Source organism: Anomalospiza imberbis, chromosome 12, assembly GCF_031753505.1.
Source record: "Anomalospiza imberbis isolate Cuckoo-Finch-1a 21T00152 chromosome 12, ASM3175350v1, whole genome shotgun sequence".
Taxonomy (NCBI): domain Eukaryota; kingdom Metazoa; phylum Chordata; class Aves; order Passeriformes; family Viduidae; genus Anomalospiza; species Anomalospiza imberbis.
Window position 1 is genome coordinate 17,253,722 of NC_089692.1, and position 15,211 is coordinate 17,268,932.

The 15,211-nt window shown below is 39.2% G+C and overlaps 1 protein-coding gene across 4 annotated transcripts in view; it reads left to right on the plus strand.

Annotated features, from left to right (window-relative positions):
- Nucleotides 1-15,211, plus strand: part of CDH13 (cadherin 13) — a 449,552-nt gene that overhangs the window by 207,405 nt on the left and 226,936 nt on the right. For all 4 annotated transcript variants that reach the window (XM_068203139.1, XM_068203136.1, XM_068203137.1 and 1 more), the window contains one exon: nt 7,501-7,653. In XM_068203139.1, coding sequence (XP_068059240.1) covers nt 7,501-7,653 — 153 coding nt within the window. The remainder of the gene's footprint in view (nt 1-7,500; nt 7,654-15,211) is intronic.

Consider the following 15,211-nt stretch of genomic DNA (forward strand, 5'->3'; position numbering starts at 1 on the left):
CTGTGAAATACCTGGGACCAGGTGCTGTGAACTGGGTCTGTTCTCCTCGTTTCTCCCATTTCTTCCAGATTTAGCTACACCTCTGGTGTTTACACATTGTGTATTTTGTCCTAAGTCCTGAATTGCTGCCCTTCCAAATCATCAGATGTGTCAATGTTGCCTCTTAATTTCTGGCTTTTTAGAGCTGTGAAAAGCTTTCAGTAAAGCTCCTCTTTAAATCCAAATAATCCCTTGGTTTGTTTGTTTGTTTTTAAGGGGATCTTTTGAGTTCTTCTTTTAATATTGTCAATCACAGTCAGGTTTTTCCTAGCAGACCACAGCTTTGGAGCTGCTCTGTCTGGCTGTCACTCAGCAGAGAGTGGTGCTCCAATTCCTCCAAGTGACAGGGTTTGCAAGTCACTTAAATAGCAAACAAAATATGGTGCTTGAATGGCTCTTGAAAGGCCAGGCCAGCCAGTGAAACAGCCAGGCCTCCTGTGACAAGGAACATTTCTGAGTCCTTTCCCTTTGAGGCCACGAAAACCTGTGTTTGTGAACTCTGGGCTGTAGGGAGGTGGTGCTGTGAACAGAACCCTGAGTCTGCAGATATATTTGTGAAACAGACTGCTAGGAACAGGGAAAGGGGAAATTATTTGTAATGAATCTTCTTGCTCTTTATAAATTAGGAGTAAAGGGAAGCTGAGGAATTACCTGCTACAAAAGCTAATGCATACCTTGATGTGTTTATTGAATTACTTTGCTTCAATCTCTGAGCAAATGCTCATTGTTAGCTATTTATATTGGTTAAATCCTCAAATTTAAATCCCTGCAACTGCTGGGAAGGGTTCTTCAGGGAGAGTTCTTTCATCTGTGTACAATTACAATAATGAACCTGGGGCTGAAGGGATCCACCAGTGCCCAGGGCTCCCACATGTATAAATTCATTTTGCTTCACTTGAACACCTGTGCATCCCACTACAAAGTTGATCTGGATTTTGTAAACATTTATGCGTAATTATGATAAAAAGCCATTATGGTGAGAAGATATTTTTTGGTTGAATATCAAATATCCTATTTGTTTTGATTATTCTAAAAAGATCTGGAAAATGGAGCCCTGGTGGTGAAACAATTTCACTGGTTTTTAATATATTGTGTCATTTTCATACATTGAGCTACTTTGTTGAAACATTTGCCTTTGGAATTCATGAAACTTGTCAAATTTCAGATTTGTAGATGTTTCTACTTAGTAAAACATTGTGTTTGCACTGATGAAAGAAAAGAATAGTTGGTATAGTACATTTTATAGGAAGTAGAGCCCCAGTCCAAAAAAACTCTTCAATGTTTCACTCACTTTTTGAGCAGTGCAAGTTCGATTTCCTTCATGTACATGAAGTCCTCAGTGTGGTGCTGGATCAGAGCATTCACAGTTATGTCTGAATGCCTTCAGGCGAGGAACATTGGTACCATTTGCAGCCCCTAATCAATCTTGCAAAAATGCATCAAAAATATGCTAAAACCACTTTAATTCTCCCAGCCTTGTTGCTAAATCTGACACTTCCTGAAATGTTTTTCATTGCAAAGCTCAGAGTTAAAATGCTAAAAAGGATCCTCTTGAGAATATCAGTGTTTGTTTCTTCATTTATGTAATTAATTTAATTTCAATGCCTGATTTTTTTCATTCCCATGTTCCTTCTCTGAAAGTTGGTATAAAAGTTTTCATGTTCAAGGTATTAATATACTTCGTGCTGAGTATTTCAGAAATTTTATACAGATATTAAAACACTTCAGTTTACAGATGCCCTATTGTAATAATGCACATGTTCCTTTTTTTTTTCTGTAATTCTTAAGAGAACAAGTGCAAAACAATGTGAATAAGAAGTAATTGCTACTCTTGTAATAAGAGTTTTTGCCCTGTGCCACTGAGGTTTAAATATGTATAAATACGTAAGAGTAAATAACAAATAATCCACAGAAGTAAACACAGAATCCAAACTTTGTTAAAGGATTTATTACCTTGTATTTAAAGTTTTAAGTAATCTCTTTGATTGAGAAACATCGTGCAATAATTCAGCCAAATCTCTGTCTTAAAGTGCAAAATTCAGATATTTTGTAGTCATGTGTTTCACCCAGGATCTGAAATAGAAAATAGGTCCTTAAAGTTTAAAATAACTGAATTATGTTTTTTTTTTGTTTTGTTTGTTTTTTTTTTTTTTTGCTGGGTTAAATCCAGTCTGTTGTCTATGTACATCTCTTCTCTCTGGGAGATCTGTAGATGTGCATTGTTATTTGGACTGTCCACAACACCAAGCAAAATATTAGGAGCACAGAAAAATGTCTGAGGTACTAAATGTCATTTTTCCCATCTCTGCTTCCCCCAGAACTCAAACTCTTTACCTCAACCTTGTGTCCCCTTGCCTTGGCTGTCTCAAAGTTGGGTCTGTGTTGTGCATTCCCTTTCCATCCTGTGCCTGTGGATTCTGGAGGGCCCCTCCAGCTGCAAGCACAGATATCAGGATTTGAGTGGGAGATTGACTGGCTGGTTTCAGCTTCTCAGGAAAGCTCTTGGAGATGGACACAGCTTTGTAAACCTCACCTCCTCCATAGACTGGAGATTGAAAACTGATCTGGAGATTATTTGAAATACAGGACTGTGATATTTCCTGTGTTGTTGCTTTCCATAAACACCTTTAATTGCTGAAGTTTTGTTTTGTTCTTTACTTGAATTTCACAAATATTGTTCATTCTTGTCTCCATCAACTTGTTGTGGATGTTTTGGATAACATCCTGAAAGGGCACCTGCCCAGGTGTGCTTTGATTGATAATAAAGTTAATGGTCCATTATGCAAACAAGAAAAAGTGGTGCCTGAAAAATATCCTGTGCTGGGTTTATCCCTAATTGCCACCAATAAAGGACACAGTCACCTAGAGAAATTTTATAATTCCTGTTAATTTTATGGAAAGGAATCCACCGGATTTCCTTGCCTGTCACCTGCACATGGAGTGGATCTGGAGAAAGTTCTAATCAGAGAGAAAGCCAAGGTCAGGTTTGGCCAATATCTGCCTTCATCAAAGAGCACAGTTTGGCTCCCATGCTCAGCCACTTTGTCTGACATTTCATTAAAGAAGCTAGAGGTACTAATTTTTACATAATAAATTATTAAACTCAGCAAACTATATAAATTCCTTTCTAGCCATGGGTTTTGTGTGTTTAGCTTACAGTAATGAAGCAGTTTCTGTTGGTTAATGCTTTTGAATAACGATGGGAATGTTTTGCATTTGTTTTGGTTGAAAGAGTATTTGAGTCAGTGTGGAGCAGATGGAGTCTCTGACTGTAAAGAGTAATTTTCAGTATGGCAGGACAGGAAGTGTCTGTTTATTTAAACAATATATGAACAATGGGCCTAAACCATTGTTTTGCTCTTGTGGAGCACAGTGATTTGAGGAAAAAAATATTTCACCTTTAAATATTCCATGAATAAATTTGCTTCCTAAGAGGCTAGGGGAAGCAGGAAATCCCAGAACCAAACAACCCTTCCAAAAAAACCCAAAAGAAACCCAAAAAAAAAACCCCAGAAGTGAGACACTGTAATGCTCTGAAATGAAAAGAATTGGGACATGAACCAAGTATTCCTGTCTGGGGGTGGGATTAGTTTTCTAATTAAAAAGTGAAACTATTATGATGCACCTATAATTCACCTGGCATCAAGAACTAAGAAATTATGGGAGTGGTTGAGGCAAACACTTCTCAGAGAACAAAACTGGTAATAATTGAGGATGGTGCTGCTTAGGACAGATTTGCTGGCACTGCAGAGCTGTGAATTCTCTCTCTAGGGGCAGCGTGGGGTTTTTCTGCTTCTATTTCTCTTCTCTTGAGAGCACTCTGATTTACTTTTGCGATAAACCCCTACCAACAGGGGGATCACATTGCTGAAATGAGTTTGGCTGCGAGGGATACATAATGTCAGCCCAAAAATAGCACTGGGGAAATACGTTTTGGCCACGGTTCAGCAGAAAGCAGCTCCTGTCAGCTCCGTGATGCTCTGTTTGCTTGGAAGTGTCTTTCAGCTGAGCAGGATCACAGAGCCTTTTGCTGGGCTGTCGTGGGTGCCGTGCCTGTGGGATGGATCGCTTTAATTCCCAATTATTCTCTGAAGCACCCTTGAGATGGGAAAGTGAGCGATGGCTGAGTGTCCATCCAGTGCTGTCCTGGTGTCCTGGGTGAGGGAGCAGCCTCCAACAGCCCACGTTGTTGTGGGATGCTCAGCTGGTGTCTATTCTGAGCCATCTGCCCACAGAAAGTCCCCTCTGACCTGTGAGCTCAGAGCAAGGGAGGATGAAATAGGTAGAAATTGGGATGCTGGATAAAGTGTTCAAAGTGTTCCTGCCTTATCCATATTCCCAGTGGGTGGGTGGTGGGGTCCTGTGCTGCCTTAACAACCATTTCCTAAGAATGCAGAGCCTTTATCTGCAACTCATAGCCACTGCCATATGGTGCAGACATTTTCAGTATTAGAACCTGCACTGAAGTTCCTGAGGCTGAAAAAAAAAAAAAAAAATATGGAAATACCTGTTTCTCTCTGGGCTTCAGGTAGCAGTGACTGTGTGGGGTTTCATTTATGTATTTTAGAAAAGTAAAAGGGAAATCCCAAAGTAAACATTGCAGCAGAAATAGTCTGGCCTTGTTTTCTCTCCACCAGGATATAGGGAAAGCATTGTTCTGCAAATGCATTGTGAGCTAGGAAATTTTCCTGTGAACAGTGCTGTGCTTGTGCCAGTGCTCCGAATCAGCCTTGCCAGAGGAGATGACAGACAATCCTCCTGTTTTCTTCCTTGCTCTTGCTGAAGCACCAAACCATATGGCAAATTAAGCCTGATTTTTATTAAACTTTTCATTGTACTGAGCTCCGTGTGAACTGGGAAATGCACTTTCTTTGAACTATGCAACCATTATATAAGCATCTTAATTAGGAGACGGTAATGTTCTCGCTGACATTCCTGGGAGTTCGCGGCTCCCTCTTGTGGCTAATTAAGCTTTTTAAGGAACCTTCTGTAAATGACTTTTTGCGAGCCGCTCTCACCTCCTGGGCAAACGCTGCCTTGGTGCCCCGAGCAGCTCAGTGCTCAAAATCAGGCTGAAGGTGCTGTGCAGTACCTGCAGGCATGGACAGGTAAATTGATAAAAGGAAAAGGTCTGCAGAGTGTGAGTGTGACTGCTCCCTGAAGTCTTCAAAAAGCTGAGGGAGCTCCATCTCCAGATGAGCCGAGGAGAAAACCTCGGCTCTCTGGTCACTCTGTTCCTCCCATGCATTAGATGGTGAAGGAGGGTTTTCAGCTGGAGTTGGGATGAGATATGGGATGTGAGAGCTCCAAGGAGCACAGACTTTTCAGGCACCACATTGGGATGCTTCACCATCAAATTCAAGGTGAACATCTTTGCCAGATTTGATGTTGAGAAGAAGTTTTCCCTCTGGTTGGGTTTGCAGAGACCACTATTACTACTACTACTACTATTGTTATTATTATTATCACCATCATTATTACATTCTTTTCTATCTAGTGTGGAGAAAAACTTCCATACGAATATCTGGGGTTTTTTTACAAATTCCCTTTCAGAGCCCGATATTTGTTTTTCTTTCTTATTGTGGATTGTTACAATGGGGCATTGTGTTTATACTGCATATTAAATTTGTCATAAACAGGTAATGTTTGGTGGCTCTGGTGGAAATGGCTGTAGCATAAACATCTCTGAGTTAGACGTTTGTGCTGGCCTGGGGCTGATTTCAGACCTTGCAAACCACTGTTCTTATATGAGAAGGTGCACTTACCTCATAATAAGTCTGAGACATCAGGGCAGAAAAGGATCAATTCATCTTTTTTCTACAAAAGTGAGAAATGGTCGTGCCATTGCAAAAGCTCTAGCATAGCTTTGATGTTAAGAAAAACTTGTATTTTTAGGCTTGATGTAAAAATACCAGAAATTGGTCCAAGAATGACCTGAACAGCAGGTAACTTTTCAGTAGGAGCCATTAAGTTCAAGTTTCATCACCAAACCAGAAGTCTCAAAGTGACTTTACCCCTTTGTCACCTGCAGTGTTTTGGTGTGAGTTACTCAAAAATACACAGGGAGGAAACTGCAACCATTAGTGTTTCTGAGTGTTGGAAGGAGGGAGAAGAAAAGAGGTGAAACAGGTTTTTATTTCAAAATGTCTCCCTTCCCCAAAGGGTTTGGAAAGCAAAACTTTATCTGTGAAAATGCTGATTTCCTATTTCATAACTTGTGGCAATTTTTCTCAATTAAAATAAAGGAATAATGATTATGGAGTTAAGTCAAAATCTCACTGCCCAGTAATCTGGGCAAACCAGCATTGCTCAACCCATAGCAATAGGGCAGCAAACATTTATTTCCTCAGGGACATTATTAAACACCCTGCATATTTATTATCTCAAAATTGGAGAAGGTCCAGATTTCTAAGGCCACTTTCTCCGTTCCTCTTCCTGAGCTGTAATTCAGACCAGAATATAAATTTTTTACTTAATATTTCTGTGGAAATCAGCAGTATAAAGCTGCTAGAAATAAAAGAACGCCGAACAGCAGAGGGAAGAAATGGCTTGGCAAGATTGTCAGCTTTAAAGAGAAAGATTAATTTATAATCCCTCAGATTCTGGTGTACAAATCCAAATTTGCAAAGTGTGTAGCTTATAACTGACATTGTGTGACTCTGCAGGTTGGTAAATGTTACTGTTGCTAATGTGAGGCTGCCATGAAATCGGATTTTTATGGATTTTGTTCTTGTGGCAAAATAAGGTGATAGTAACAAGGATTTGCCATACACTCATGGGTGTGTGTATATGCATAAATAGGAATTTGGGAAGTGGACTAATTCCAGCTGTGTGACTCAGGAGCATTCTGGGCAGGATATTCTGATATTTTCATGCAGAGATTTTCCCCTTGATTTAAAATCTTGGGAAAGGAAGGGTTTGAAAGAGAACTGGGGGGAAAAAACACCCAACCTGAAAGTAGAGTGTAATGACTTCACAGTGACTAATAAAATATTGTGTGATGGCTCTCTGGTATGGTAAGGGTTGTTGTGAAATAAGAGTGCTTCTTGGCAATCAATGCAATATTTTCTTTTTTTTTTTTTTCTTTTTTTTTTTTTTTTTTTTTTTCAAGGCTGTAGCTGTTCTATCAATTTAACTAAAAAGAAGAAATAGCATTAAATGAAATGTCAAATTGTAGGCACAGAGTGAATCCAGTAATGGAATAAGAGAAACTTTAAGTAGTGAAATTGAAGACACTAAAGATAAGATAGGAACTGGCCAAGGACATGAGTAGCTTTTCCAGGGTTTAACGCAAAAATTGCACAGTGTCTTGTGAATGATTGAAATCATATTTTATCGCTCTATTTTATTGGCAGGGAACATAGCTCAGCATTAGTTGAAAGACTGAAATGACTTATGTGGTTTTAGGATGAGTTTAAAAGATTTTACAACGTGGCCCATCGCTTGTTTCCTGCCATGCAGGTCATCAGAAGTGAAGGGACAGAGGGAGTAAAGTTTCGACTCTCTGGGAAGGGAGTAGATCAAGACCCAAAAGGAATTTTTAGAATCAATGAGATGAACGGGGACGTCTCCGTGACCCGAACCCTTGATCGAGAAGCAATTGCCAATTATGAGGTGAGTACTCAGAGAGGTAACATCTCTGCCTCTATGTTGATAGCATGCATTTTCTGAATGTGCATTTGCTCCTGAAAGATCTGCAGTTAAATTGAAGACTCAGTTGCAGCCACTGTGCTATGAAATTTCAAAAACAACGGTTGGAAATGGTAAATGTGCTTGTTTTTCACGCAATTGAAATTTGTCTCCTTTCTGCATGGACTTTTTGTCATTTATCTTCAGTGGAAATGCTGTCTGAACATTGTGTATGCATTAGATTTCTGAATAGAAGATTTTATTTGGACAAAGGAAGACCTTTTGGGGAAATTGTCACTATGGTACCACTGAATTATACATTTTTATTGTCAAATGGTCGATGAAAACTATCACTGAACTCCATTTTTAGTAATGGGTGTCTTTAATAGAGATAAAAAAAGATTCTGATGATGTGAAAATGTTACATATGAAATGTACTTCAACTACAAAGATCTTACCAAAGATTCTTTTCCTTGTCAATAAATATGTTTCTCTTCACTGAATACCCAACAAATTATCTCCAAAACCCGCAAAACAACTGTCCCAAAATGCATAAAATAAACAGAGGACCTGTCAATTCACGTTTTCCATCCAGCTCTGGGAATGTGTACTCACAGAACTTGTCCCTGGCCATGCTGGTCCAGAGGAGCAGCAGAATTCCAAGTGCTCAGTGGTTGGTGCACGCTGCCTTTTGTGTCCTTCCCCAAGGATTATCTCCCACCTCTGGCAGAGGGAGCACAAGGTGCCCTGCCCCCGTGGGACACAGGCTTGGGGACAGTCCTGGCTGCCATCCCTGACCCCTCATTTTCATCTCCTCCAGGGTAATAATCACCACTTGTACCTCTGGTGCTGTTTCCTTCCTCCTCTGGGAGAGTTTCCCAGTTTGGTGATGGGTCCTAACTGCTCAAACAGCACTGCTAAAATTTACCATATGCTGGTTTTCAACACTTAAAACATCTCCTTCGTATCTGGGTCTGCAGTGAAATGTGTGTTAAGCACTTGCACAGGATTTATGGGAGTTGCTGACGTCCTCCTTGCAAGAAAAACATTGCAGTTTCTCTTTTTAACGCTGTTCCTTGTCTTCATTTGCCAGCTGTTTCTTATTTTATCAGTGGATTTCCACCCTAATGTGTTGAGTATAAGCCTTGAATATTTTTTCTCTTGGAAAATCATAGTAGACTTTTCAAGTTAGTGCAGCAAACAACAAATGGCCCTCATATCTGATCTGGCAAAAGACATGCTTAAATTAAGACAAACCCATTTCCCTAGAGGAGGCTTTTTGAAGCAATGTAAGTTATGCACAAAAAATGTCATCTAGCAGGTGATCCAGAGCAATGTGAATGTACAGGCTGAGAGGCTGTGGTGCTTCCTGAACTGTTATCCAGCACTCTGCTCAGCAGCTCACCCCCATCCTGCAGCAAAAAATGGGGTTGGAATGTTCTGAAGGAGAACCATCAACCTGATTACTCTGTCTCAAATCCAGCCCACTATTTTCCAATAAAGATGTCTCATGGAGTCAGGAAGAGAACAGGATTTTCTCCCTGATTTCCTTGGTACACTGAAAGGTGAATAACCTGAAATATCCTTGAATTTCTCTCAAAGTGTTTTCTGGTTTTGTTTGAGCTTCCCCCTGCCCAGCACTGTGGTTCTGAAAGGAAAAATTCAAAGCAACACACAAATGAGTAAAGAAGAGATCCTTGTGAAAAAATACAAGTTCTTTGCAAACCATCCGAATATCAAGTGTGTAATCAGAGGTGGGGGAGGGATGAAAAGATAAAATCTGTTTGAGTCCTTCAGCTACACCCAGGGATGCTCTGCCTGATTTATTATGATGCCCTCACTGATTTTTTTCCTGCACTTAGTGCATACGTGCTCCAGGGGTAAGAATTGAAAAATGTTAATAGGGCACAAAACAGAGCTTTGGTGATCACAGTATTTCATAGAACTTTGCAGATTTTACTACCTCAGAATATTTTAAATTAGCTAAGAATATTTAATCTGTTAATTTTTTTTCACTGAACATTTGAAAATCTGGGTTTTGCTGCTCTCTTTCTCTTGGAGGAATGCTGAAAAACTTGTAGGAGTTCTTTTCTGGATTCATAACTGGAGGACATGATTAAATTAGAGACTATTAAACACTTCACAGACAACTTTGTTCATTGTGTTAATCCCTTCTTTCCCTGTTTAAGTATTTTATTCCTAGTAAAATTTAGAAAATATTTTAAAATAGAGTGGAAACATCTGAGAGTCAGGGCCTGCCAGTATTTTCAGTGGAGCCCATTTGTGTGGAAGTAGCGTTTTCAGATGAGTTTAAAATTTGTTTTTTAGCAAAGGAATTGAGTTTATTTCTTAAGAAACTTTGTGGTTTGTGTTCTTAAAGCCCAAGGAATGTCAGCTTCAGTTCGAAGTGAAAGCTGCTTGTGAAGAGGAGCAGGAGGATTCAGGGATGATGTAAAGCCCAGCAAAGACAGGCTGTGTTAGAAAACTGTGGAGCAACTCCTTTTTCCTCCTGGAGAGCTTTGTTTAAGAGCATCCTGATAGGAATTCTTCAGGTCAGAGTACACCCATGGATTTACATGGAATGGTTTTACTTTGGAGCTTGCTGGAGCTTGTTGACAAAACTGCTAAATGATGCTCTGAAGGGGGGCTTAAGCAGGCTCTGGGCACGTTGTGGAATTGCTTCTGGGCTGGTGAGATAAGAGGGAACCTAGAGCCCCTATTTAGTGGGAGCAAAAGGTGTTGCATTGTACAAATATGCTCTCATGTATATTTGGTTTTCTGTTGAGATTTGAATAAATAAGACTGAGTCAGAAATTTCAGACAGTGACAAATAGTTTATTTATTATTATTAATAGTTTATTTTCTATTGGAAAATGCAGATGTGGAAAAACAGATGAAGGAGATTGGTGGGGAGATTAAAGATGGATTTTCTAGGCCAAATCAGTGAGGTGCACACCATCCAAAACCTACACATAATTTATAGAAATTCATAGTCCACTTCAGACCCATAGTCTTTTCTGATTCCAGCAGAGTAGAAATATTTGTGACTTTTCAATTCTTTCCTGGGAAAAAATAAAAAATCAAGTGCTTCTGTAAAGTGATGTGATAACAGCAAAAGGATTCCAGTGAAGGCTACTTGTGCTCAGTGTTGATAAAATCCCAATGAATTGGGAAACAAAGGGTCAAACAGAGGGCCAGTGAAAACAGAAGTCTGAAGACCAGTGATTATGGGGTAATCTGTTATTTAAAAACCGTGGGTTCATTTTCAAACCCTCACACTTACCTGGATAATGCATTTGTAGGCAGAATGCAAGGAAAAGCAGGAAGAGTTGTAGAGGTTGATTGTCACTGCCAAGATGACAGAAAGTTTTGAAGTTACAAAAACTCTGTTCTTTACTCCAAGTTAGGTGGGTCCAGAAGAATTGGCAAAAAGGTTCCATTATTTTTTTACTGTTCATGCATGAGAATTGGGGTTAGGCATTCCTTGGGTACAGGACAAAACCTCCAGATGCAGCAGCTCGTTTCCCATCACTTTCCACTGCTTGGAATCCCTGCAGCAGCAAAATCCAGTCCTGCAGCCTCTAAATCATCAGTGGCAAAGTGCCATTGGGTGTTCCACCTGGGACTCAAGATTTTAAAGGGTGTTGCCATGGTTGAAAGGCAACAAATGTCTGTGGAAATGAAATAATCAGAAAGTGATCCTCTGCAAGCATGAAATGAAGCAGCTTGATAAATCTGTGTGCAAATTAGAGTTGTGACCAAATTTACCTAGGCAATTTGAACTGCTAATGAAGAGTTAGTTTTAATTATTTTTTAAGTAAAGAGCTTTATTTGCTTTATAAAAATCCTTAACAATCAGAGGTGTGAAATCAGCCCTCAGCTTTTTTCATAATGGCAGATCACACTTCTGTGAAAGGATGCCTTGCAACCGGGAGTGACAGACTGAGATATTTAGAAAACTTATGTTAACAGGGCTGAAAAGCAAACTGGGAGTGTGTAGTTCTATGAAGAATTGTTTCTATATGTTGGCTAACAAGTGGGCTGAGAGGAGGATAAAGATTTCAGACCCATCAGCAGCTCTCTGCTGTGAACTGCCTCACTTTATGTACACGGGACTGAGTCACACGTTGAGGGTGAGGCTGCAGCCCTAATGGGATCCATTTCCCTATTTAATAAGGAACAAACAATGGAAATGCTTCCCAGTGATGAGGAAAACTAGCTTGGTCAGGTGCTGAGGAGCATTTTGTGGGGAAAGATTTGTGAGTTCTTTAATGCATTTTTGCAGATAAGGAAAGTGTTACTATAGCAAAACCCTGGAAGTGAATGGATGTAATTTATCCTGTGCAGGAGAAGGAATTTCTTGTCTGTATAAGTCCATTTTAGTGCAGCCACATCCTTTTTGGAATGATTTATCATCCCCTGATGCTGAATCTCTGCTGATGCTGACGGGAGATCTATGGACAGCACACAGAAACATGCTGCTCCTTCAAAAGGAAAATCACACATTTGCTTCTAACTTCAAGAAAAATGTATTTTAATCCTGGTTATCTGCACAGGCAGATTTGTCTGGAGTGTAACTCTGCTCAGTTACACTCTGCTCTGTTCTGAGCTCAAACCAGTTGATGGGGAATGTCAGACCCCAGTCATCTCCTACTAATATCCCAAAAAAAAAGGAAGGCACTCAGTCTTTCATGGCAAGAAGTTTGGTCTTGTTGAGATGTAAATTGCAGTAAAGTGTGCTTGATTTAATTAAAGGATCATTAATACACAGGCCAAGCCTGTTAAAATACTGGTGATTTCAAATTGCATCTGTTACATCAAAAAATCATGGAGTAATGCCAGAGTTCAAAGTTTCAGGGAGGAATCCTGACTATTTAGCAAGGGGAAATGAAAGAAAATTTTACTGAAAAAAAAAGAGTTATTCTGGAAGTATAAAATATAATTATTATTAGAGAATTATTTATATACATGAATTGCAATCAGGTCAACTGAAATACAGCTGAAAATTCTGACAGGGAAAAGATCTCTGTAGCCTGTGTTGCATGTTTTATGTGGGGAATGCAGGAGACAGATGTTATTTCATCATGTTGCTGGGTTTACATAGATATTCTTCAATGTGCTTGCATGTTGGGGCTCCAGGTAAATTCAGCGAGGACCCTTCAAAAAAAAAAAAAAAAAAAAAATCTGGAGTCACAAACAAACCCAGCAGAAGCAAAAGCCTGGATCCTTCAGAGAGATCCATATGGGCAGACTCCTGAATTCATGGGAAACTTTCTGGCTTTGATTGTTTGCCAAGGTCAAAGCCAAGGTGATCACCATAACTGTGGGCATAAATCAAATATTTGAGCATATAAATTTTAAGTGGAGCCACATTTCTTAAAACTGTGCTTTAAAGTATTGCTTGTGCAGCTAGGATGGAAATGGGATTTCCAGCTAGTGGAAATATTTCTCTCCCAAAATTGGTTTATGGGATAAAAAGAAAACCTGACAAGAAGGGAAGCTAAAATTCATGTCATTGTTACCTATTTTATCTCGGGGGAACAAAATATTCTATATGAACTCTGTAATTTACCATATCTTGTTCATTTTTACTGGCAATATTCTGTTCAATAAATGCTGTATGTAAATCAATACCTCCTAATGTTACAAGGCATCAGCAGGGAGCTGTGATTCCTTTCAAAAGGCAGTAACATTCTCACTTTATTTCTGGGGAAAGCCTGCAAAAGTCAACAGTTGGTTTTGTTGAAGGGCATTTGCTTTATTCTGAGCTCTGACTGCTTGCCTGGCTTTGCCATCCCTGCTGTTCAACAGCCCTGGCGTGTCATTTGTAGCAGGAATAGAGAGGAATTTTGTTAGAAGGAGAAATTGTCGCACTACGACACAAAATAACTCCTGCACTTGCTCTTGATGCAGAAGAAGGAAAAGAGGAAGTTTTATTTCTGACCTCGCAATAAGTAGAATTCCAAAGGTGACAGTGGATTGGAGGATGAAATTGCCACCTCTCCAACCACACTGGTCAAACCAACCATCAATTCTCTCCTCCCACAAAGAAGACTGTAAAACAATCATTATTTACATGAACAGTGGGTGAGAGCTCCAGTAGAAATATGTAAACATCAGAAGGCATAGAAAACTTTTAAAAGAACTTTAAAACTTTTAAAAGAACAGGGCGACAAGAAATCAGCAAAGCTTTGTTTATAACCTATAACTGTTAAGGCAGTGGGCTTGGATTTCCATCCTAAAAATAACACACTCTCCAAACACCAGGAAAAATGAATATTATTGAGGAGTACTGAGGAGAGTGGAAATGCAGAGCAGTAGGAACTATGGGAATATGTGAATTTATTGAGACAGTAACAAATGACATCAAATTTTTTTGCATGGTGATTTAGTTTTGTAGGTTTTTTTTGTCTGTTGTTTTGTTGGTTTGGGTATTTTTAAAAATTATTTTCTAACAGAACACTCCCTAAAGAAAAATGATGTGTTCAGTAAAACACAAGGACACTAATAACATTTTTTGTCATATTATGTTAATTGTCTATGAAACCACTTCTGTTATTATATATTAGTTGCATTTTAAGGCATTTAAAAGTCAGCATAATGCTTCTTTTCTGTTTAGCATGATTGGTTTATTTGTTTCTTTTCCCTGTTTGCATTATAATAACCCCCAAAATACCTTGCTGAGGCCTCACTGTTCTGGGTACAACAACAATATCCAGAAAGACACTTTTTCCTTTCTTCAGAACTGGTGTTTTCCTGAAGGAAAGGAAGGAATCTTAGGAGTTCAGGGGAAAGATGGAAACATCTCTTTTTTCTGGTTTGTGTGAGTTAAACTACTTGGGTGGGAAATCTTTAGCTGCTCATAAACCTTTCTTGAACCAGCCTGACACACAGCCAACCATGGGTTAAATAGGAATCATTATTGTCTTTATGAATGGCAAGGAGGACCTTTTTTCATCTCTTATTAGGTGTAAATTTTTGTTGGTTTGCTTTTCTGGAAAACTGCACAAGTTCTGAGTTTCCTGATCCCTTGCTAGAGAGTGCAGAAATGCTGCAGTGGGAATTTTGACACAGAGCACCTGTCCTGTGGCTCAAGACAAAGTCTTGAAGGTCTGGCCTTACTTGCTCATTTAATAATGAATTTTCTGTCATCCCTCAGTAACCTTCAGAATGCAATACAGACATTTTTAAACTTTAGCTGATCAAACCTCCACATTTCTTGTTCCTCACAACACAGAAACAATTCCGTCTTATTTAGATATTTATGCAAAATTCAGAATCTTAATGTCCTAATTGCTGCAAAGACTTTGATTTCTATGGCTATGTCCTGAACCTGGAAATGTGAGTCCATGACTATCTATAGTTTCTGTTTCTAAACAAGACAGGTGTGGTCTATAATAAGTTTATTTTTTCTTTTTCTTTTTTCTTTATTTAAGAACTGACACAATGAATTCATTATATTTTTGTCAGTAATTCCCTGTGTGCAGCAAGGGGAGCTGCTGCTTCCTTTCTGACCTCTTGTTCTTTATGGACCTGAAGAAAA